General features: G+C 37.6%; 1 protein-coding gene across 20 annotated transcripts in view; it reads right to left on the reverse strand.

The window, feature by feature from the left end:
- Positions 1 to 25,888, reverse strand: part of GPHN (gephyrin) — a 271,041-nt gene that overhangs the window by 175,070 nt on the left and 70,083 nt on the right. For all 20 annotated transcript variants that reach the window (XM_038137440.1, XM_038137426.1, XM_038137424.1 and 17 more), the window contains exon 2: positions 11,928 to 12,006. In XM_038137440.1, the coding sequence (XP_037993368.1) occupies positions 11,928 to 12,006 (79 nt within the window). The remainder of the gene's footprint in view (positions 1 to 11,927; positions 12,007 to 25,888) is intronic.

Consider the following 25,888-nt stretch of genomic DNA (forward strand, 5'->3'; position numbering starts at 1 on the left):
CAATTGCAAATGCAGCAGAGTAGGCACAATATAGAGTTGCCTGAACAAAATGCCAACAGTGAGGGTACAACTAGAGCTGCAGGCACAAAATGGGCACAACAGCTGCTCATGGTAGCACACACTGCTTCTCAGTCCTGAATCCTGCAGCCATCCCAGAACTACAGTGGTAAAAATCTCTCAGCCACATTGCCCTCTATTCTCTTTTTCTAGATGTGAAAACTGAAACAAAATTACATATTAATGTATTTCCTGGATTATTTGCAATCTGTATAGTGAATGGCTTTCCTGGCTCTGTTAGAAGAGTGGTTTTTTATGTTAGCAAAAAAGGGAAATAAATTAAAGGGATCTTTATGAGCACGTTTTGGAAAAATGGAACACAGTAGACTAAAAATCACCACCTCATAAGTAATAATGACATCTTTTGTTAAAATGGAGAAGAGGTTCCAATCATGCATTCCCACATTTAATGGTTCCTCCATGATCTATTCTGGTTTTGAACACCTGCCACTGAACATTTCCACACACTATACTAAGCTATAGAGCACATTAACTGTGTAGAATGCTTGTGACAATGAGAAAAACACTGAATGAAGAAGGGTTGAGGAAAAAAAAAAGAACCTGAATGTGCATCTTTAAAATAGGTGTTACAATCATGTCAGTCAAATGACACTCACTCCAGAGCAACCTGTATTTTGTAAATCAATCACCTATCTGAAAATGACACCAATAACAAATTTTGAAAGGATGCACTGGATTTCCAACCACAAATACAGACAGATACATTCTTGTATCTGAAACCAAATAATGAAGAAAAAAAAATTGATAGAGTAAGAATTTCTCCTTATTAGAATATAAGGAAGGGGATGAAAATGGAGGTAAGAAGAAAGATACTATAGTTAAATAAAGACCAAAAAGCTTAGAACAGAATTAGTAAGGGTATAAAGGGAAGCATTTACTGCTGTGTTATAACTGTGTTTCTTTGAGATAGTCTGTGGAAAATCACTTGAGGTAATTTTTCAACCCTTAATATATCAGTTTTGGGCTCAATGCTATCTTTATAAAGTCCTGGTTATACTCTTGTGATGTTTATATGGTAGCATGGATAAAGGGAAAAAGAGTAAGTGAAAAATCCATGGTAAAATTCAAGCTGAAGTGAAAGAAAGTGAGAAAAGCATACATTAAAACCCCACAAGATTTACAGCAGGATTGCTATACTTTTCTTTCTTAAGCCACCATCTGTAGAAATTTCTCTTGTACACTGCTAATAAGTGATTTTATAGGAGCCCCCCACAAAAGTTACAGCGGGACAATTCTAATTAAGAGAGCAATCTAGAATTGAAATGCAGTGAATATTATTGCATAAAAGCATGAACAGATCTATGCATAGCGATTTTCTGTATATCAGTGTCAGAACCACTCCTAAGATGCACAGCAATGGCTTCCTTTACATCTCTATTCTATTACAATATTTCAGTAGCAGATGATGTGATCCCCCTGGCAGCCTAATCTATACTGCAAAGAGGCACACAAATTTCAGAGAGACCTTCTCTAAATAAGGCATTCCTTCAAGTTGTTATAGCTTAGACAAAAAGTAGCCTCTTGTACAAAGAGAGGCCACGGGTCAGCTCACAATCGCTTTTTAGAGCAGTTCAGAAGATCATTTAGTAATTTTTACTAGGGAGATTAGAGGAGAGCAATTTTCTATCATGTAGTAAAGTACCAAAAGCTATGTTGAGATGGTTTTGCTCTTCCATTTCTGGGAGTTCCAAATTTCAGTTTAGCCATGTCAGGGAAGCCCGCTCTACTTTGAAGGACAAGCGTTTGCTCACGCAATGGAAAAAAATGTCAAGTTTGTGGGTGCTCCACTCTCTATGAAAGTACTACTCCTGAAAGAAGTATATAAAAAATTGCCATAACAGCTCAGTCTAAACGAGCACACAAGTCAGTATGATGTTTCTGGTGCTAAGAAACAAATGCTTAGGGAATAAACACATGACACAGAACATGATTTGTTTCCTGGTACACACTTATCGCCTCCTGCTGCCTTCAGTTCAGGAGCTGTCCTGACCTAGTTGCTGCATGCAATTAATTGGCTTAACAGCCACAGTAGGTCTATCAGCCTAATTCCTTCATTTCTATCTATAATTTATACTCCACACTTCCATATGATGTTACATCAATTATGAAGCATCCAGTTCTGCTACACTTGTACAAGTACATACTTTTATTAATTTTAAACCTGCTGCTCAATTTTTTTCCTGTCACAATTTGTGATCTGTGAAAAACAGTGAATAGTTGCCTCTGACTTTTTTTTTTAATGCTATTCATTCTGTATATCTCCACCATATGTTATTGTATTTGCAGGGTTCCCAGACAAAGGAAGGAATAATGAATCTGACTCCATGTTCTTAGAAGGCTAATTTATTATTTTATGATACTATATCATATAAAATAATTATTATACTAAACTATACTAAAGTATACAGAAAGGATACTTACAGAAGGCTAAAAGATAATAATGAAAACTCGTGACTGTTTGCAGAGCCTCGACACAACTTGACCCTGATTGGTCAAAAAGTCAAAACAATTCACATGAAACCAATGAAACAATCACCTGTTGGTAAACAATGTCCAAACACATTCCAAAGCAGCAAAACATAGGAGAAGCAAATCAGATAATTATTGTTTTCCTTTTTCTCTGAGGCTTTTCAGCTTCCCAGGAGAAGAATCCTGTGCAAAGGGATTTTTCCAGAAAATATGACTGCCATGGTATGTTGTTTTTTTGTTAAAGTGAAAAATTCTAGTCGATTTAATTTCTTTGTGTGGAAGCTGTTCCAAATCTCTGCTTAATCTTATCATCCATACCATACCCCCACTAGAAGTTAATAAAGTAGTCAAGATTCAAGCATATCTGAGGTTTATAGTCATATAAATAGGTCTTCTGTTTGGTACTTGATTTTTTTAGTAAATACTTTTATTTTAAATGGTCTTTTCCAAGTATACAGAAACATACTTAATGCACTACAAAGTACTAAGAGAGTCCTTTCAGAGTATTATCTTAAGAAATGCAGTTTAAGCAAAGATCAGCATTGGACCATTTACCTGTAGATACACCCCAAAAAAATTTCATAATGTAGACACTATGAGAAGACAATCCCCTTTAAATACCCAGAAAAAAACAGAATAGAAACAACTAAAATTTGAAAGAATGAAGTCAGGTGAAGAGTCAGGTTAGATGCGATTTGGATGAAGTCTGGAGGTGGCAAATAGGCTAGAAGAAGTTGTTTGAGTTTTGAAAGCCATAGATCCTCAGAGAGTGGAAAGCTGACAAAAATAGCAAATGCCATGAAGAGACCCCTCCAAAAGAAGCCTGAAATTAAAAGACCAAGTAAGGTAAGATTAGGTCACCAAGAGAAGATAGAAAATACAGCTAGAAGCTGTGGTGGATTTGGGTTGAACAAGAAGACAAAATGCAAAATCAGACAGGTGTACAGCAGAATCCCTCAAGGAAATCCTTATCATTACATAATAAGATTTTAAAAATAATTTGGACTGCAGTTTTAAAAAATAGAATATTGACCAGGAAGCTGAGCTGCTATGTCATTATATTCCAAAGCAAATGACGGGCTGTAAAATTGTATTCAATCAAATGAACATTTTACATTCTACTCCTGTCTATTCTTATGAATTATTAGTGCAAATGATTACAGAAAGAACTGGTACTTAATTCTGAGACTGTGACAGTACTTGGTACATACTCGATTTTCTCACTTCTTCTGTAAAAGTCATTCTGGTCTGGTCCTGAATATACCCAAACACACAAGAAGCATGTCTATATTCCTTCCAAATGCAAAAGGAAAAAAGTAATTACAAAAATTATTTACTTATTTTTTTTAATTACAAAAAGTATTACAATTATAGTATTACTTATATGCGACCTAAATCTGATTGGGATGGAGTTGTCTTTCTTCACAGCAGCTGGCTGCACCAGAATTGCTGTGTTCTGGATTTGTGACTGAACAGTGCTGATAACACACCAATGTCTTCACTGTGGTTGAACAGTGCTTGTGAAACATCAAGACCTTTTCTTTCCCTGCTCTGCCACCCCAGCAAGTAAGGCTGGGGATAGGAAAGAGCTGAGAGGGAGCACAGCCAGCACTGCTGACCAAAGGGATACTCCATACCTTGACATTGTGCTCAGCAATAAAAGCTCAAGAAAAGGAGGAGGAAGAGGAGTAACATTGAACATTGCAGTATTTGTCTTCCCAGGCAATTCTTGTGCGTGCTGAGGCCTGGCTTCCCAGAAATTGGCAAAGCATCTGACTTCTGATGGGAAGTATTAAGGCTGTTTCTTGTACTGCTGGAGAATAGAAGTTATTAAGACAGCAGGATTTAAAAATTGCATTTGGAAAAATAAAAAATTGGCATGAATTTGAAGTTAGAAGCAGAGTGGGCAATTTTAAAATGAAGGTTTAAAACAAACAGAAATAACCTTTAATCAACTGTGATACTGGCTAGACTGAAACTTGATCAAGACTTCTGAACCTGTGTCCTATGTACTTCTTTTCAGACATCAGAGAGCAAACATAATGAAACAGAGCAGGAAGGGCATAGCTTTTCTTTTGAACCCTTAAAAAATTTGTAACATTTTCATTTATTTTCCTAAATGAAAGTTTAAGTACATTTAATAATAACAACAAACCTTCATTCTGAAAATGAAGGATCTAGTAAATCTCCACAACCAATGATGAAGTTTCTTATTTCAACAAACATGATAATATCCTTACACATCCTACAAGCAGAGAAAATCCCTAAACTGGTTTAGATAGAGGTTCCTGGCTAACAAGCTTGGAGCAGTGCATCCCTGCAACACAGAGAAGTACAATACTTAATTCTGAAACTAGTGCTAGAACTGAAAAGAGAGATGGAACACCCAAGATGCAGCTGCCATTTAAACACCCAACCCTCTCCCCTCAACAATACTTATCAGCCCAGACACAGCTCTGGGGCTGCACAGCCTCTAGCTCTAGAACAACTTACGCAGCTACTTGATTAGCTCATAAACTTAATTGCAGTCTACCACAGGGTGTTCCAAGAGCAAAAAGAAGAAACTTCCTTCTAAGAATTTGGTAACTGTGTGATAAGAGAAGACATGTTTGTTCTAAATGTAGCTACTGTTGGTAGATAAAGCTGACACAGAGCTTTAGAGGGGTTACAGGAGACTGCTTTGGGCCAAGATGTAAAAATCATTAGAGTTGAAAGTTACTAAGTGCTTAAAAAAGACATTTTCTTGTGTTCTGCTTTGCACAATCTGCTGCTATGGGTTTGCTTCAGACAGATGAAGTTGTTCCTATAGGTTTATGAGTCATTAAGCTTGAACAGCCAAAGGACACATGCAATATTAGCCATTTTTGCTAGAAACTGCCAAGGAATCTTGTGGGTTGAGAATTCTTTTTCTTCAAGTGCAAGAAACAGAGAAAACATTTAAGGACTTGTTCATATGACTGGAGGTAAAAAAGATTTGGCAAATGAACAACAAGAACATCCTCTGTGATACATCTGATGGAGGCTGGTTGGACTACAGAGAAGCCAAGCAGGAAAACTGGCTGGAGAAGAAACCCTGGCCACTTAAAGTCTTAAGCATGTTTTAATTATCTTGATGGAAGGGCAAATACAATTTTTTAAGGCACAGGAAAACTCTGCTAGCAGTTGAAGTAGATAAAGGTTTGTCTCAATCTCACAGATCAATGAGAAACCATAAGGATAGCATGAAGCCAATTTTATGTATACCGACTTTTAAGACGTGCTTATTAGATTAGACTCATCCTCATGAATTCCTTTATGCAGGACTCAGATCTTTGGAAGTTTGTCAAGCACAACTTTTATCACTAGATTCAATGCTTAAAATAGGCAGCACTTCTGTAGTGCTCAGCATTGCTTTTCTTCATAGGAATCTGGGCTACCACAGACAGCTCTCCAGCCATCTTAATAAAGATAACCTGATAAAATCACCCAATGCTAAGAGATGAGCTCAGGAGGCAAGAGAAGCAGAGGAGTATTTTCATAAGCCTATTAGGGAAAACATGCTAATACAGTCAAATAATGGACAAACAACTGAGCATGAACTCCCACTAGAAGGTTGTTGCACAACAAGATAACTGTGGATAGATTTACCAAATAAATGTTTCCTCTCTATTACCAGCATTAGTGAGACCAGCAGTTAAATAAAAGAAACAGGCATGACATTCCTATATTGTAACAGGCATTGAAAAACTAGAAAGGCTGCACAAAGGGGAGAGGGTGTGAACTGATATCCTCACAATATTGAATTTGTAACCTTCAGCAAGACAGAATAAGCCACTGGTTTTCAAATGATGAGCAAAACACAGAAAGTATAAGCTACAATACTTCCAGTTTTCCTCAGAAATTGCTAGATCCGTTCCTCCATGTGAAGATGGAAATGGAAGTTTTACATTCACAGACTTAACAGAGCATTTTTCAAATCTTCAATCACAGAATAGATAAGGCTGGAAGGAACCACAGTGGGTCATCTTAAGAGCACATTGCATGGGATTGCATCCAGAACTGGACACAGCACTCCAGGTCAGGCTCACCAGGGCTGAACAGAGGGGCAGGATCCCCTCCCTGACTTGCTGGCCATGCTCTTCCTAATGCAGCTCAGGATCCCATGGTCCTTCTTGGCCACCAGGACACACTGCTGGCTCAGGGACAGTTTGTTGTCCATCAGGACCTCCAGGTCCTTCTCCACAGAGCTGCTTCCCAGCAGCTCAGCCCTCAGCCTGTGCTGGCCCATGGGGTTATTCCTGCCCAGGTGCAGGACCCTGCACTTGCCTTTGTTGAATCTCAGGCAGTTCTTCTCTGCCCATCTCTGCAGCCTGCTGAGCTCCTTCTGAAGGGCTGCACAGCCCTCTGGGTGTTGGCCACTGCTCCCAGCTTTGTGTGCTCAGTGACCTTGCTGAGGAGGGATCTGCCCTTCATCTAAGAAATCAATGAATTTAGGTAAAGCATTATGGGTCCAGCACTGACCCTTAGAAGACACCACCAGTGATAGGCTTCACCTAGACCCTGTGCCACTGATTATAACCCTCTGGGACCTGCTGTTCAGCTAGTTCTCACTTCACCTCAACGCCCACTCATGCACTCCACATTTCCTGACTTCTCCTATGAGGATGCTATGAGAGACTGTGCCAAAAGCCTTGCTGAACTCTAAGCAGACAATATCCACTGCTGCTCCCTCATCCATCCAGGTAGTGTTTCATCCTACAGTATATCTTATGTACTCAGTAAGATTAAAAAGAAAGAGCTCCTCAAGAATTCCTTTATCATCTTCAGTCCTTAAGTAACAAATTCTAAGGATCTCACAACTTTTTCCCAGAAGAATTACCTGGCTGCTCCTTCTAAGGCTGTAGAATACGATAAGGGATAAAGATGACTTCTGTGAGATTTCTATCTCCTGTCATGGAAAAATGGAACTCAGAATTAATCCGTAAGTTTCTTACTAATAGGTCTATTGCCACTTTGGTTGTCTTCATAATGCGATCACTTAGAGGGTAAATAACATTTTCTTCTCACAATGTTTTCTTCTCTGTAGTACATACTCATTAAAACAAGTTCTAATTTCCTGTCAAAAGTTACCTGTTCTTACATTTTATATTTATCTACTCTCATAATAAGTCTGAAGGAGACATGAAACACAGTTCAGATGTGATGTGATTTTGCCTAGAAAGAAGTTATTTAGAATCTCTTGGATATTGTTCATCTCAAAGAGCTCTGAAGATGTTTCCAAAACAAATGCATCAGTGATTATCTGCAGCTGTAGCTACTGAATTGCACAGAAAGATTAAAAGCATCCTCTTTTCTGTTTAGACAAGCATTTTATGAACTTTATGTCTATATACAGGCTACAGCTGAAAGGAACATCTTAGAAAGTGATGCTAAGAACTAAGACTTCAGAATCTCTATACACAGAACTTCTGCTTGAAGTAGGTGAACCTATATACCTAATACTCTAATGATCTGATGGTTCACTCTCCAGGTATATTTAAGTAACTTCTAGTGAGAAAAGGAAAAGCAGTAGTAAAAATCTCAGGAGAAGTTCCAGGTGATAGACATACTGCATTGTATCTATCCCATTTCTCTCCTGAGCATAGATTGCCTTTTGAGGGTGGAAAAGGACAGGAAGGCACTGGAGGGCAGACCATTCAGTCTGCTCATGAGCAAGGGGTCAAATGAAGTGATCAATATGTTTAACATTCCTTGAGCACCAGCCTTTTGCCTTGCTAGAGAGCCTCAAATATCTCCCCACAAAAGCAGGACTTTGCTAGAATCTTAAACTGTTCCACTGCAATTTACTTCAGCTGAATAAAGTCTGAACCATCATCTAAGAATCAGCAGCCTAGTTCCTCCAATTGCACCTGCTCTCTGCAGCTCTGCTGTTTAGAACAATGAATTGAAAAATACCTCTAGTCTTCTCATGGAGAATAATCTCCTCTGTAGAATGAAACATTTTAAATATCCTTTAGGAGTTACTGGAATGGGAGGCAGGGCCTCATATAAGCCAAATCATGGGATTTGAATATTCATAGCCACATGAAGTTACCTTTATAGGAACCAAATTAAGTTCCATCTGGTTTTTGGTCATATTAATTACACAGAAGACAAACCAGAATGCATACATTTTCATAGAAGAAAAGGAAAAAGAAAAAAAGGGAGGAAATAAAAAAAAGGTTTTCCCTTCCAGCTCTCTACACTTACACTGGATCAAATATGTAGACCATAATCTGCAGAACTCTCCCTGACATTCTTAGCTATAGATTCCAGTTTCTTCACCAAATGACATTTAGAATTTTTTCAAACTATCCAATTAATGTTTGTTAGTTTCAGTCTGCTATAAACTGAACTACTTCTTTCTCACCAGGCAAACAGAACAAACACTTTAATAATCTTTTATATACTATAAAACACTCATACTTCCTCTCTTGACACTGATTCCTCAATTAATTAACCTGCCATGCATTGCATTTTCTGTCTTCTCATCTTTCTTTTCTTCTACACCCCTCTGGACCTCTGAGTTTGGTGTCTGAAGCAGGACACTGCATATAGCAGACACATCCCTGAGCTCCAGGGAACCCAATCCAGCTGAAGACATCCCTGCTCACTGTAGGAGGTGACCTTTAAAGGACCCTTCCAACCCAAACTATTCTGTGATTATCTGTAATGAATAAAAAACAGCACTTAACTCTCAAACCACCTTTACAGTTGAACTATGATCAACTTTCTGCAGAAATTAAATTTTTCTCTAATTACTCACTAAATGAAATTTAGTTTTAAAGTTGTTGCATGCTTCCTTCTCCCACAGTCTATAACTCCTCACTTCAGGTTTATTTGATATGCTTGGTGTTTTGGGGTTTTTTCCTTTAGCAGAATTTTCATTTTTATTGACACACAGTAAACTGTGAGTTAATCACATACAAGTATAGGTGCTCAAACTACTGATTTGAGCAGCAGAGCTTTTATTAGCATTGCTGAGAGAACTGAAAGCAGATTAGGTTTACACTTCTGCTCCAGCTGGGAAATCACCTGGGGAAAAAAGGCTACTCCAACAATTAGGCATACTTGATACAAATCAAACGTTAATGAAAAAACCGAGAATGCTGTCTATTTTATAGAGTTACATTTCAATGTAAAGACACATTTTCAGCTGTCCAAAAAAAGGCCTTCTGCAATAACAAAAGAGAAGTTGTCTGTTGCAGAGCCAAGAGTGGCAAACTAAGAGGGACAGAGCCATTTACAGAGAAAGCATGAGAGTTTTTTATGTAAATCTAATGTTTGCATCTGAGATTATAAAGAAAAAGAGGTAGTGCATCTACAGTCAGCACAAATGACCACTAAAGAAACCCTAAAGTGTAAATATTAAATGGGTAAGAGGATTAATCAAATGCTATTTTACGATTCAGGTATTATTTCAGGCATCAATCATAGCCAAATAGGCATAAGATTTTGATTAAACTTTATTCTTTATTTCAAAAAAAGATTAAAAAATCTCTTGGTCTGGCACTCCCAAGCTTCATCCCCATGCTGTCCTTTGCATAACAAAGAATTCAGATCCCATGGGACCTTAAGAGTCACCTACAGAAGACTGGGTTGGACAATATTGCCTTAGATGGTTTCTTCATTTTGGAGATTCACTGACAGTATTACACATCTTGCAAGAACTCTTAATAGGTGCTCAGTCATAAAACAGTAAGAATATCAATTTGGAAAGAAAAACCTGAAGAAAAAGTCTGTAGATTCCTATCATTCATCAGGAAGAGGACACTTTTCTTGCACTGTAATCTGTCATATAGCAGAGTATCATAAACAGCCCTTGAAACTTAACATGTATGGAGACTTTACTCCGTCTTTCAAAGGGACAAAAAGGGCTATGTTGCAGTCACTTGTGCTTCTTATGCTATTAGAAACAGAAATCCATTTAATTTCTTTTAAACATTACAATAATTTATTACAATATTTTTCATCTGAATTACGGTCAAGGAAGAAAATGAAAAGGTTCCATCACTTCTGGTGAAAAAATACAGAAAATAGTCATTCTACAACAAGGGCAATTCAACCTTCTGAGAGTAAACTCAAGAGGTGCAAGCCCAAAACTATGTGTAGCATATAAGCCTACCTGCAGCTCCAAAACCGACATACAATTCTAAAGCAAACAAACAAAAAAGAATCAACAAAGCCAACCAATCAATAATACTCAAAAAATTTACCACTCAACAGAAGTGTTTCGAAAATGAAGATCTTTAAAATAGCCTTAACTTTAACACTTAAACAGTAACTATTAAAAACTTATCTCTTGTATTCACTCTGTACATATCAAGCAACAATTATACTTGCCCCTTGTATCTCTGCCATTTCAGATGTATAAATCATCAGTCCCATACACTATGTTAAAATTGCCCAAGAATGCATGTACATGAGCATATATGTCATTTACCTGTAGGAACATGACAAAATAAATTCTGCATCTACCTAATTACTATAAATCCCTGTAATGGAAATAAGGTGCCAAATACACCTTATTTTTTACTACTTCTCAATCCATACTGAAAAATCTGCTCTTTCAGCAGCAAGGCCCATTACATTAGAGCTCACTGTGGAATACAATGTCATTCATGTTAAAAAGATGTCAATTTTTTTCTCTTTTTCCCTTCCCTCTTAACAAGTGGTACACTCACATACTAGCAAGAACATTTTCAGCTAGTACTAAAGTTAATGGACAAAAAAAAAAAACCCCACCAACCCAAAAAACAAACAAAAAACTGAATGACAAAGAAGGTCTGATACAATTTCAAGTCTAACTCAGAGCTTGTGAGACAGAATTTTGTTTTAGAGAAAGACACAATACTGAGATAAAGACCAGCAATCCTGTGATGAAGCAAAATTTAGACCATGCGCACATATACTTAAATTGAAACAGGTAGTAGAGGAAGAAACACATATCAGCGGTATGAAATCAGATACAAAGAAAACAGATTCTAGATGTTAAGGTAATTAACAATAACATAATTATCCAGTAATATTCTAATTTATATGCAATTCCTTCTTAAAAAAAGAGGGGCAACAATGTGCATGCAAGTCCTCTATGAAAACACCAGCATGCACAATCTGTTACCTCTGATGACTCTTAAACCCTTCGCTGTATGTGCTCTCTGGATGTTACTTCAGAACTATATTAGAAATAAGGTGGTTTTAATAATACTTGCTTGTAATAAAGACTAACAAGTTGGCAAGCATAAACCAATACAGCATCATGTGTATTTCATCATACTACTGCTTTATATAATTACAAAACTACTCACAAGGATATCAGGTAGAAGCTTTTCTTTGCTTAGCAATAAATGCCAGATACTCACAAAGAAGGGTCTTGGACCAGATCTTTAAGGTTTATCCCACTACGATCCTCGGCAAGGTTCCTGAAGCAACTGTCACTCACTAAAAAAAATAGAAATAAAATTAAAACGAAACAAAATAAAACAAACAAAATAAAATAGGAAAAAAAGAGGTGGAAATTTAAGAATGGAGCACAGTTCTTTCGATTAACTAAAAATGCTTTTTGGTGTTGGGTGGAATTTGAACATTCATATATAAAGTCTGATTTTCACTGAGGTTCCACCTAATTCAAAGATAAATCAACTCAATGGAAAGTGAAAAACACTGTATCACAGCTTATGGAGAAATAAACTGCACAAATTTCAGGTGGTATCCTCACTACTTGTCCATCTGAAGGCACAGGAAGTATCAGACACGTGGATGCACAGGTACACACTAATCCATACATTTTACAGGAGAGTCTTTAATCATGCACTGATCAATATATTTAATCAGAAACAGTGAGAGCTGCTATGTATTTAATATTGAAGTTCATAGTTATTCACGGGTTAGCAAAAATGTTTAATATGAGCAATAACCAAAACAAGTAATTATGAGCAAAAATTTATTCAAGCAACTTATAAATAGCTTATAAAGTGCACGTAAAGCAGCTAGTTACTGTAACTGAAATAACAGTAAATGTCACAGAAGTTTTAAAAAGTATTAGTGTGCTTTCATTTTCTTCACTAATTAAAAGAAAAAAAAAAACCAGAAGAGACCTAAACCTCAAGCTCCAAATTTGTTCTCTTGGCTAAGTCTCGCAGCACATGTACTCCAATCCTAAAAGCCATCTCGTTTCTCCTAAGTAACACCACAGTCAGTTGGAGAGGTGGAAAAAGAGAAGTGGCACAAATACTTTTAGAACTACACTGTATCAGTTTAAAGGAAATAGTTATTTCTGACTACAGCAAACTTTCTGAAGGACACAAAGGTTGTGATATGGAGAAATCAGTGTAAGGATCAATTTCCCTTAATAGGCGAGGTAATCTGTGAGACAAAGTTTATGAAGAAATGCATTATTGCACATCTTTCAACACAGAATACAGACTCACATTTGGTGAACAGGGATGTGTTTAAATCACTGCAAAGCAAGTGTTCCTACTTTTTTTCTCTCTAAATGCAAATTACTCTCCTTAATTTACATCTCTAAGTATTCATGTGCATCACCAGCATCAAGAAAATGCAAATCATTCCCAAAATACATTGTTTTCACAGATTACAACACATACAGTGACAGACCTACCTAACATACTACAAAACTGCAAAATGTTTCTACTAGTACCTCTCATTGGCAATGCATCTCACAAGTGTGAAACCTGGTAAATCTGCTGGGAAGGACAAGTATTGGAAGAAAGCATCCCAGAAGAAGAGGCTGGTGTAGCTGATGAAACAGGTAGTAGTCCTGGCCCTCAGACAAAGCCTGACAGTTTATGACTGTGAGAGAGGTATTTGTCAAGGGTTGAAAACACTCACCTCAACACAGTAATAAGCAAAGGCTATCCTAAGCTTCTCTCCCCCACTGTCTCTGAAAACAGTACCTAACAATCGCCCGCTGCACACAATCCCTGACAGCCCTCAGTCTTTCACAAGGGGTCTCTTGTCTTTGAGGTTTCTTGTCTCAGAGCTTCATTTTAAACATCAACTACCTGTGCTAACGAAGCCCAGACTCTCAGCTTGTTCCTCCCATGACACCTTAATCATTGCCTCTATAACAAACTGAAAGCTACCTGGACTGAGCTCACAAGCTCTTCCCCACTGCCAAGGAAGCTCTGAGCGAGCAGCTTGAGCCTTCAGGAACTTTTCATTTCCATCTCCACCTATTACACTGAACCCAAGACCCTTGAGTGGATCTCAACTCTTCAGTTAAAGGAGTCATTCCAAGATCAGCAGATCCACAAACAACTACATGCTGGATTTTATGAGAGAAAAAATTCCCACCTACATTGATATTTGATAGTTTATATTTGCTTCTTGTCAAGTTTGGCAACAAAACAGCAAACAGAACATTTGACCTACAGTCTTGTCCTAAATCCTACACTAACAATGTACCAACATATCTCCTATGCTAACACAATAGATCATGAATAAAAATTATGCTCAACACTGTTTTTTCACTACTGACAAATCAAAGATTTTTTTAAGCATTAAATGTTTAATCTAAACATGCTGCATTTCTCTAATGTCTCCTCCAATCTCCTCATGGAAAGCAATCACAGAGATAATTGAGGAAACTACTGTCTTTATCTCAAGTTTTTTACATGGGAAATGAAAAGTGACAATATAAAATTATCTTATCAGTAAAACTGGCCATTATTTATCTGTAATTCATGATGTCTAAACCAAAAAAATGTGTTTCAAATAAATGTTTAAAATGAATGCCTAGATTTGTCAGAGACAGTCTTTGTTTTACTTGTCTCAACATAAATTCAATATTATAACACTCTATTAATGAATTTTAAAATTGCAAACCTTCCCTCTACTTAGCAGACCTTGGCAATAAAATCATTTGCTAAAAAGGCAAACTCAACATCAAATATCTACAAACTTGGAAAAACGTATAAACCTCATCTCCCTTGTTTTCTTTGATGGTAGGAGAGTTAGAGCAATGTGCAAATTGGCAAGCAAGTCTCTTAGGGTACTGCTCTAGCTGGATTTAGAAAACACAGATGCTACAGATAAATGTAAACAAATCCAAACCTGGCTTTAACAATCAAGAATTCTAATATAGTTAATACTAACATTTGACTATAACTATCAATGAAATGTCTAGTACAAATAGAACAGGAGTTTCCAGTGAGTGGAAATAATTCATTGGAAAAGGCTGGAATAAGCATACAAGCACAGCCTTGCCCCTTCACATCCTTGCAAACTCTTACCATAAATAAATAAAACAAATGTTCAGCAACAAATGCAAGGTGGAAGCAATCAAGCAGAGCAGGTAGTCTATTTCTCACAGCTTAGAAAACTTTAAATCAACACTGCACATATTTTAAAAATAACATATACCCTAATTGAAATGCAAGCTATTTATTTTAAACAGGAGAGTGAAACTGTGATGGTATGGCAGAAATATCAGGGTGATCAATGGTGCTTTAAGGTTTGAGGGAAGAAAACAGAGACGAAAACTTTGCATCACAGCCACAAATTGTGGCTACAGACACAGTTAGGCCATGCCTAACTTCTCTTTGAAGCACAACCAAGAGATATTTTTGCATAGGACATCTATATGAACACAATCCCCATACAGGGTTTTATTGTCTTGCTCCAAAATTAACTTTTTATTTTTTAACCCTCCGAAACTTTATAAAAGCTAGTACTTTAAGCATTGTTGAGTGAATTGTTTCTGAAGAGATACAGAAGTATTAGCTGGTCGTCTCCACATACTCATCAAGTGGCTAAGCCTCTGGTCTGCAGTACCCCCCCAACAAGTACATCCTCAGAGACATGGCAAATGACTTCAAAAATAGCGCCCTAAAGCACATTCGCTCCATGGAGTATTGCACATACAATGACAGTCTGTAAGGTGCCAGAAATGTTCTAAATGCACCAAATATTGGCACAAATATCACAGGCATCAACTGAACAAAACACATAGTCTCAAAAACATCACAGTGAGGTAAAATCCCTAAACATGCATTGAACAGTTTGACTTCCAAGTGAGCTGTTACATGTACCAAAGCAAACAGGATTTAGCAATAGCTCCAATTTTCCCCAACATTCATCCTACTTCCAGCTCCTGGTTTCTATTACTGATGTTCTGTTTCTCACCCCTGTCTAGTCTTGTGCCTAGGAAGTAACAGAGGTGGGAAGCTAATAAGGGAATATAGCTCTCACCTGTCAATTACACAGCATTCAAAATTCCCGACGGAAAGGTTAAAATCAGCATTCACACTCTAATGTGCAAACATCCAATTTACAACAGTTGTGAAGCCTTCCCACTTGGCATTTGTGAACTTCTAAATTTGTCCATGTGATTTTTTTTCCTTTGCTTTCTTTAGCAGGGCTTTAAATGAGACCATACTGAAGAGAAATAGATTATTAGCCTGTTGATTTCCAAAATAAGAAGCTCCTGTAACTCTGAAGGCAAACTAATATTTTCTTCAAGTAGTGGCAGGTCATAATCTGTTGCAAAATGTATCCTTGTTTTAATTTTATTTTTTAAACATCCTACAATTTGAAAACCATGCAGCTCTTTAAAAATGTCACCTAATCTCCTACCCCACAGAAAGTACTCCCAGTAAAAAACAGCCCTCTTTAGATCAAATCCCTTTCAAATCTACAGCTGATAACAGTGATTTTCATACTCATATGATTTAGAAAAAATGCAATGAGCACTCTCAAAAAAATGAATATCTATAGTTTGGTAAAGAAAATTAACAATTAAGTTTACCTCCTGTCGTGGCAGGCCCCCAGCCAGGTAATAGTTAGCATTGACTCCATGATTCTCAGAAGGCTGATCTATCCCTTTGTTGTACTATACTTATTAAGAAACCCATCACCCTTACAGACAGTCACGATACAGGTGGACCCAATTGGTCCTTCAATCTAAACACCATGACCACTGGCCAGTTAAGAAACCACCCTTTGGTAAACAATTCTCCATAACACATTCCACATGTTCACAACAACAGGTGCAGCAAGTTAAGATAAGAACTGTTTATCATTCTTTTCTCTGATCTTCTCATAGCCTTCCCCAGGACAATGCCTGGGAAAGTTGTGCGTTGCTCTCTGTGGCCAGAGAACTGCTGCCACAACCTCCTCCGTATCTAAATATGTGATTCCAGAAAACTACTATTGCCTGCCAGATTTTCCTCTAGCTTCCCAGAATTCAGAACTACTTTTAGATCAGTTGTGACTGCCTGTAAATAAAAATCACCTTGACAACAAAATCTTGACTATCATGAAGATAGTCACCAATGCACTATTAGTTTGAAAATACATGGACTACTACAACCTCAAACAGTATGCACTAAAATACAAGATATCAATTTCTTACATTTTTGTCTTTTAGCGATAATATCTCCTAAATTCAATTCTTTTTCTTGGGGCCTCTTCATCTACCAATAGTATTTCTGACAAAACTTTACCTTACCCCTCTTTTTACAGGCTCATTTATGTATTTAGGTTTTATAAAACATTCATTCAGCAGTTAATTAATATAAAAATATATTTAGTACACTTGGGATGTTCTGAAAAGTACTAGTCTAGCACAGTGTTGTACTCCAGTCTGGTTTTTGCTTACAACACGCATTATTTAGTGGTCTTGTTCCAGATTCAGGTGGTTCTGTTCCATGAACTGCATGCAAATGGTTCAGGATTGAAGTATTTTGCTTTTATGGGCCCAACTTTATACACAAGGCAGCAAGCACCTTCTCTACCTATTACACATATTGTCGACTTCAAGAAATAACAAACTCTGATAGGGAAGCTTAGGCTCTTAGGGTTTAGGCTATAGGAAGGTAACAGAATTTTTTTTCAGACTTCAAAACATCTCTCCTTTAAAGCCTGCTCTCCTGCAAACACAGAATTCCTGTCCTATACATGTGCTATATATGTCCTATAAGGACATATATATGGAAGAAATTTGCCTTTATGGAAGGCAAAGGAAGGAGAAAGCACCAAAAGATTGATTCTCTTAATATTAAAATGATTTTAAAGTATTTTATGGGTCCCATGGACAGTAACGCCAGAGATAAATAATGCTGCCTTTTTTCTCTGCTACTGTCACATTTTTCAAGTGAGTGCATGTCAACCAGAAAACATACATAAAACAGATGGCACATTACAGAAATTTTGTAGCACCTTCTCCAGATCTATCAAAGAAGACAGCAAATTAATTTTAAGAGCAGCACTTATACCATTTGCCTATCTGCACACAAATCTCTGACGTATTTGCAGAATAAAAAGAACTACGAGTCTCCATGCAAACTGCAAATGCTTATAAATGCCAAGGAAATATGTTGTCTGTGAGTAGCAGAAATAAGGCAGCCTGATTTCCTAAGAACTTGAGATCTAAATGCCATTCGTTATCACCATATAAATCCAGAATGGTATCCTCACAGATTGACAAAGAAGTACTATTATAAAAAAGGAGCTAAGGTACTGGAACAACAAACAGAAGGGAAAGGTTCAAGTGACCTACTGAAAAACAGGACGATCATAAACCAGAAATACAAGTTAGACATGTGAACCTATAATTTTTCTTTTTCTAGAAAACAGAGAAGCAGTAATGTCACTTGTAAACAAGATGTAAAGGAGGGCTGTTGTAATGATAAAGAAAAGTAAGATAGCAGGGGAAGTGAAAAGAACTTTCTTGATTAGCTTAGCAAAAAAACCCCATCAGATGGTAGCTGCTGGTGTGTTTACGTAAATACAAAATATCAAAAACAAATATCAGAGGGAGAATAGTATTGCAGAAGAAATTTAACTGTGACAAAATCACAAGAAACAGAGAATAAATTTTCAAAGAGTTAGAGAGGTGAACCCTCACAAATAATCCTTCTATAATAACAGTGAGGGCAAGGAAAGCACACAGACTTGTTCTCAACAGATTTAAGGATGGATTAAATGACACGGAAATTGTTCTTGAAGACCTGAAGCATTCTGCACCACAGTAGCTAATGTGAAATCTATGTTAGAGTTTCTCTGAAGGCTATGAACTTCTAAACCTCCCCAGGGTTTCTCCCATTTTCTAACAGCAATTAAATGAGGCATTTTTTTCTGTGTATCCATTAGTCTAGTGGGTTATGCCTCTCTCAAATGATTTATCATTTAAATTTTACAATATTTGTGCAGCCTTAGGCTACAAATTCTGCACTGGGTTTTAATCTAATATTTATATAAGCTTGAGTTTCAACTCTATCCCCACTGTCAGTGTGATCACTGCAGTGATCAGGTGAACTTCATAAGAAAAATATCAAACCATTGAAGACATTCAACTCTTTGGAGATGCAGCATTAGCAATACTTCTAATTGTTTGTACCCAATAAAAAAATTGGTTCCTTGATGATATGAATAATAAGCACTTGATGAATTATTTTCTTTGGGCTCTTGTATTTCCAACATGTATTTCCAATAAGAAGTTTCCAGAAGAAGTTACTATAAAACCAAAACAAATTCCAGAATGGGAAAGAAAAGAGTAGAAGGCAAGCACATCCAAGAGAGAGGAAGAGTTAAACCAACAACAACTAAAAGCTTTGAAGAGTAATATCTCATTTTAGACTTCTCTGAAATTTTTAGTTCTACCACAGGTTAGAACAGCTGTACTTAGAGCAGATGTGGAGAATCTTTCCTCTCAAGAGCAGTCTTTACAAGGATATCATGACTTTCAGCTTTTCTGATTTCTTTAGAAGTTGTCTGAGGTTTTTCAATACCTCAAAAAAGATAAAATTCTTATCTCCAAACTTAGTTTTCTTGTATGTTATTTAGTTTAGGAGAAGAATATATTTATTTTCTTAGTTAACAACATTTGAAACAATTTACAACATCTTATATAGGCCCATTTTAAATGGATCCTTGGTTGCAGAGTACACTGATCAAGTATAAAATCAACCTCAGCTAGATGCACTTTTAAATGTGACAAATTATGCCGATGCAAGATGTTAACACATTTCACGTATTATCGGCCAGCTTGATTACGAACCACAAGAATCACATGAAAAACTATACCACATTTTCCTAATGATATATTCTATCTATAAACATTGCATTTATGTGAACCACTCCAGTATTAGGGACCTGTGACCACAGGTTTGCATCATTCAGTAATGACGGGATTTAAAAGATTTAAGAAACTTCACATTGTGGCTTGGAACAACACCTCTCTTTGCACTGCTGCATTGCTGCACAGCTAAATGCATACAGACCTGCTGATAGGTAAATAATCCTCCAGGACCAGCCCACAGAGCCCAGAGCCTCAGCGTCCTGTCTATCTACTGCTCACGTCTCATAGAGCCCCAGACACCAGAAATCAGGTAACTCTTCCTCCTTAAGGAAACTGAGGTATTCTCTGCACTGTTCAACATAGCCTATCAAATGCTGTTAAAAGAAGCCCCCTCAAAAACACATAGTAAAAAAAGGCAGGAAGAAATAGAAGGTACTTTGTGCTTCTTAAGACACCTATTGTGTGATGTCCACGTCACGCCATAGCTGGCAGTGTGCACACCCAGCCCAGGAAGCCAATTGTATCCTGGGCTGCATCCAAGGAAGTGGGGCCAGCTGGGAAAGGGAAGGGAATTTGACCCTTTGCTCCACTCTGGGTGGAGTGCTGCTGCATCTGAGTGCTGCACCCAGCTCTGGGGACCCAGCACAAGAAGGACATCAACCTGTTGGAATGAGTCCAGGGGAAGACCACCAAGTTGATTAGAGGGCTGGAGCACCTATCCTGTGAAGACAGACTAATACAGCTGGGGTGTTCAGCCTGGGCAACAGGACGTTCTGAGAGAGAAACCTTATAGCACCTTCTAGTACCTAAAGAGGGCTACAAGAGAGTGGGAGGGGGAATTTTTATGAGGGCATTTAGTGATAGGCCAAGGAGTGATGGCTTTAAACTAAGAGTAGGTTTTAGATTGGATAGTAGAAAGACATTCTTTACTGTGAGAGTGGTGAGATGCTCCATCTCTGGAAGCGTTCAAGGCCAGGTTGGATGGGGCAGCCTGGTCTACTGGAAGGTATCCATGGCAGGGAAGTTGGAATGAGAGGATCTTTAAGGTCCCTTCCAAATCAAACCACTCAGTGATTCCATGATTCCCCTAGATATGGTATCTATGGCTTGAGCAGATGCTTCCCCTGAATCCAGAGGTACAACTATGCACTACAGGATTTCCAAGGAGGATTACAGGAAGGCACACAGGAAACACAAAGTATGGAGCTGGAGGAGATCCAGGATCAGATCACAAAGCCAGCTGTCTTACTGAGGATTTTGGGTTCACCTTCTGAGTTCAAGTAAAAGCAACTAAAGGTCATCAACAGTACTGGACCAGGAGAGTGACCCAAGCCAAGAGGCACAGAAATTAGGAGAAAGCAGAACACTAAATGTACTAGTGAGCTAATAAAACTGCAGAAATCCCAGTAACAATCAAGTGCAACTCCAGACTGAATGGTGTAAAATCATATACAGCTATAAGACTTCAAAGCCTGAAGGTGTAATCATAGCAAAATAATGCCAGCTAGCACATAAACCACAACATGCATTGTAGACAAACAACTCCACTACAGGCAAGGACTTGAAGAAAAAGACATTATCTCTTTTATTTTTTACACAAAATTAGCACCTGGGCCTAGTCTGGTGTGTCTGTCCCCTTCCGTTTGCTGAAGAAATCACCTGGGACAGAAAAGCCTCCTTTTAGCAGTTACACAATAACCATTTATTTAGCACAACTCTATATGCAAAGCTCGGAACTGAGGCTCTACAAACACCACACACACTGAGGTATAAAAGGCATAAGTTTGTGCTGTTAACAGAGATGATGAAGAGATGTTGACATTAAAATTCACTTGTAGGTATTTACTTATTGGATATAAGAATGTCCATTCACACAAAGGGATCTTTAAATTATTAGCTTTCACAAGAAGAAGATTAAATATTTAAGCAAATCAGTATCATTTAATAGTGTAACATGAGCATATGAGTAGAAAGTAATTTTATAAAACTACTAATATACTTTGTGTAATTAAATATTGTTTCGATTACAATGTAATTGTTTTACTCTAACTATTTTCCCCTAAATCTCATTATGAAGTAAATTATATCCATATGTTTAGCATTTTCAATTCATTAAATGTGATTTCTTGATAGCTTATGGGAAAAGTCTTCATGAAAGTGGAAAAAAACAGTATTATAAAAAGCGGTTGCAATAATCCTTAAAAATAGGACAGCTCCTCTTTGTTCAAAACATAAGTACTTCTTAAGATATCTTTTTTGTACTAGTACTCTTAAGCCTCCTTAAAACTAGTGGCAGTACAAAACAGTTTCAAAATAGAAACACTTTAAGGAGCGATTTTCAACTCTACCTAGAAAAAATAAAACAACAAACACCCAATAGCAGGAGTGGTCAAGAAAAACAAAGTGCATTACAATAAATCCTACTGCTTGTTTAAAAAGCGTCTACCTCCATATTGTTTTCTTTTTACAATCAACTTTCCATTATCAGAAGTCAAATAATACCTCAGGGAGTGGAGGGAAGCAGCCCTGCAGACAGTTATTACTGAGCATGCACAACACAGCACTCAACAGAGCCTGTTCTCTTCCCTGGGTTCAACCAAACACTGTTTCTGGTAGGTCTTACTTGCCCAGATGCAGCATTTGATTGGCAAAACAGCTCTGTTTGAATTGAAGAGCCTGGCTAAATCTAGACCATGAGGCAGAGACACCACATTAGCAGCACCAGCACCAGCTTGGATACAGCAGGACTAGCCCTGAGGCACATAAATGAAATCCTGATCAGCATTCACTGACCCTATACACTCTAATGCCCCTGTGTAAGCTTAGGTCAGGAAATGCCAAGACACATACACCCAAGCTAACCTCACGTGGTGCCACCTCAGCCATCACAGGGTTTATTAGCTCAGATTTGCAGTGGCATAAAGGCATCTAAAGAACCTTTGAGCTCCTGGAAGAAACACAGTCACATTCACACAAAGCTGAACCAGTCATGCTGTTTCAGATTTTTGCTGGCTTCCCAGGGCTCCGCAATTATCACAAGCAGTGGGAAACTGTTTCTACAAAATGATCTGGAAATGTACCATAGGTCTTTCCAGAACATTGAGCTGCCATCCACGAAAAAGTGCTGATATTAAATCCTACACGAGAAAGTGCAGATTCTAAAAAACAGGATTTTCTATATTGTTTACATTTCTTTCACTGCTGTCTCTAGCGGTAGCAGCGGTGAAGATCTCAGTGGGCCAAGCTCCACTCAGGTGTCATGGGAAGAGAGGATATCTCACCAGAAAGCCTGTAGCTCATGAAACAACTCTAAAAGAAACAGAGATTTATCCCTTCCCCCAGTCTCTAAAAATCTTTCCTTTTCTTTGAGTTAAACTTCTTTCCAAAGTTTTTCTTTGAGTTAAATTTCTTTCCAATATTTTAACATTATGCTTATAAACTGTGCCTACTTTAACAGCTCTGGAGCTGACCACTTTTCATGCAACTGGCTCAAAGAAATGACATCATCAATTCTTCATCTCAGGGTTCATTTGTTTCCACATGTCTGTTCCTAATGCTTATGAATAAACTTTGAAAATAGGAACCAAAGCCTCTTGTCATTTCTTCCAGCTGGGAGGATCCTGAAAAAGCTGCAAATAGTTGGAACTGAGCCAATTATCTCAGTGAGCTGTGAAAAACCTGGAAATTAGTTTAAATGCTAAGTGTTTTCATCACTCACTCATTCAACTAATTATAAAAATTACAATCTCAAATTATTCCAGAGAGTACTCAAGTCATGCTTCATATACCACTTGAAACATATGCTCCACCTAACCTGAAACACAGAAAATAAAAATAGGGAGACTAAAAATAAGCTAAGAAATTATACCAGGAGTAAGCTTTACATTTGTGTACCTTTGTTGATGCTCACTTACAGAGTTGCAACATTCAGGACTACCAAGTCTTGATTACAGGGTGAAGTTTGCCGTTCATTCTCTTTCTGGAATTTTGCTATACTTTTACAATCAGATATTTTAAACAAGAATTCTATGTGGTAAATCATGGATTACATATAAAATACTTTTTTAGTTTACAATTTGCTTACTTTAATGGCAGGTGTAAGGCAGCAATAGAAGTGCTTTCCAGCCCTATGCAACCCTCATCTGAGGGATGAGCCCAAAGAACTGCAGCCCAGCTTTTCCTCCTGTGAACGGTCCTCCAAGTGTTTAAGCATGTTTGCTCCTATCATTCTGTTTGTAGTGGACTCTTTTTTGAGCTACTGTATTTTAGCCATGCTCAAAATTTCATTCCTTATTAGTTACAATGAAATTAGAATTACTGATACATTAGGTAGCCTACATTACTTTTTCTGTTGTCTTTGCTACCTAGACATAAGTTTTGACATTGTCTTGCTGCTGATTTACTTTACTTTGTCTTTCAGGGACTTACAGTCATTTGTATTCCTAAACACCTTTGCAACACACAATATTGCCATTTTATTGCCATCCATGTTCATTAGATGTGAATAAATACATAATCTTTTTCTGCACCTGAACAGGGAAAAATTTATATATTCTGGAAATAATCTTGTCACACTGATATTCGACTTCTTATTTTTAACTTTTAGTTGCCTCTCTTTGCTGATTCCAAATCTTCAACTATATTTAACTCTAAGCCTACAGCAAGCAACAAAATGGGAGAAGTCTTTAAAGCCCATACAGCCTGTCATGTCTCATATGTTTGCTTATCCAGGCAATGAATCAAATCAATCAATCAGCTGTCAAGACCATACCAAGCCATGCTGGCATTTGTAGGAGAATGACACCCCATATGAACACTCCATGGAAATTTCTTGCAGCTCAAAAGAAAGCCAGCAGTTGCCACATTCGTAACATGGCAACGTGGAACACCCTGCCAAGGGTTCTCCCTCCCTAGTTTCTGCCCTACGCACCCAGCCAAGGCAGCAGCCCTGCAAAGGAGAGGAGCAGAGCAATCCTGAGAGAGAGGAGCAGAGCAATCCTGAGAGGCTGCTGTCAGCAGAGCCCACAGGAAGAGCATTCCCAGGCAATGCCAGAGCCCTCCCGCCTGACGCCCTGCGTTTGGTGCCTCTGCCTGCTGGCACACTGCAGCGCTTGGCATCCCAGGCTCGGATCCAGTCTCAGGCTGGGTATGTGTGTGGCTGGCTCAGCTGGGAAGGCTAAAGAGGTTATACCATTGGCTGGGCTCATTTCCTGCCATCGTTACAGCCCTATCAAGAACAATGTTCTTGTGGGTGTTCTGAAACTCCAGCTCATAAACACGAACTGGTTTTCCTTATTTGCTCTGAGTTCTTCTTGCGTGATCAACAATGAGGGGAAGGATGACCAGAATGATAGGATTACCGTTATTTTTTAATGCACCATCAGTAAACCTCATGGCTTACTCACAAATGGCCAACAAAAAGAGATACAAATGGTAAATGCCATTGAAAAGTTTGCTGTAATTTTCTATCATTATATAATTACTTTTGTCCTTACTGAAACCTTTGAGCTGTTATGTTTTAAACCAGCCATTTGAAGATTATAAAAATAGAAATGCACATCAGAGTAATTTAACTGGGAAAGAAGAAAACACTTCTCTACCAAATTTTTTTTCTTTTTAGTGTATTCTGAGACCTGCAGCATTATTAAATTCACCCTTAAATGGGCTGTTGAATGAATGGTGAGACCCAATGGATTGCACCATTCCTCAGTTTATACTGCAATTCTTAAAATCAGCAGTCACTAAAAAAAAAAAAAAGTCTTAAAATTTATAGGTATGCATGACATCTATGTTTGCCATGCAGTTTTCATTAATTCCATGAACGACTTCTGTGTATTTACACAAGTATAATAAGAAATCATAACAGATATTGAAAATGTTCCTAAGTACCTGAAAAAAAAATCTAAACATCTTAAAGAACATAATCACTATTAAACAACCAAAACCCACATTTGCAACTTCACCAGTTCATTGAGAAAGGCCATTTTACTCCTCCACAGAACTGTTCCATCAATATGGAGCAGGTAAACAACTAAACTTTTAAAACTGTCAACATTTAAAATTTTCAACAGTGTATAAGGCTTTTAGCATTTCTATGACAGAAAAAATCTGACAGCCAAACATACACACTAAATATTTTCTTAAAATTCTTCAGTAATATTGCTTCATTTTGCCTATAAAAATTACTTAAACGCTGTCCATCCATTTCTCTGCTGAATTCCCCTTTCCCCTTCTTGTGTTTCCTTCCTAACAGTTTTTTCCAACTTGATGACTAACTTCAAG

Source organism: Motacilla alba, chromosome 5 (genome assembly GCF_015832195.1).
Source record: "Motacilla alba alba isolate MOTALB_02 chromosome 5, Motacilla_alba_V1.0_pri, whole genome shotgun sequence".
NCBI lineage: Eukaryota > Metazoa > Chordata > Aves > Passeriformes > Motacillidae > Motacilla > Motacilla alba.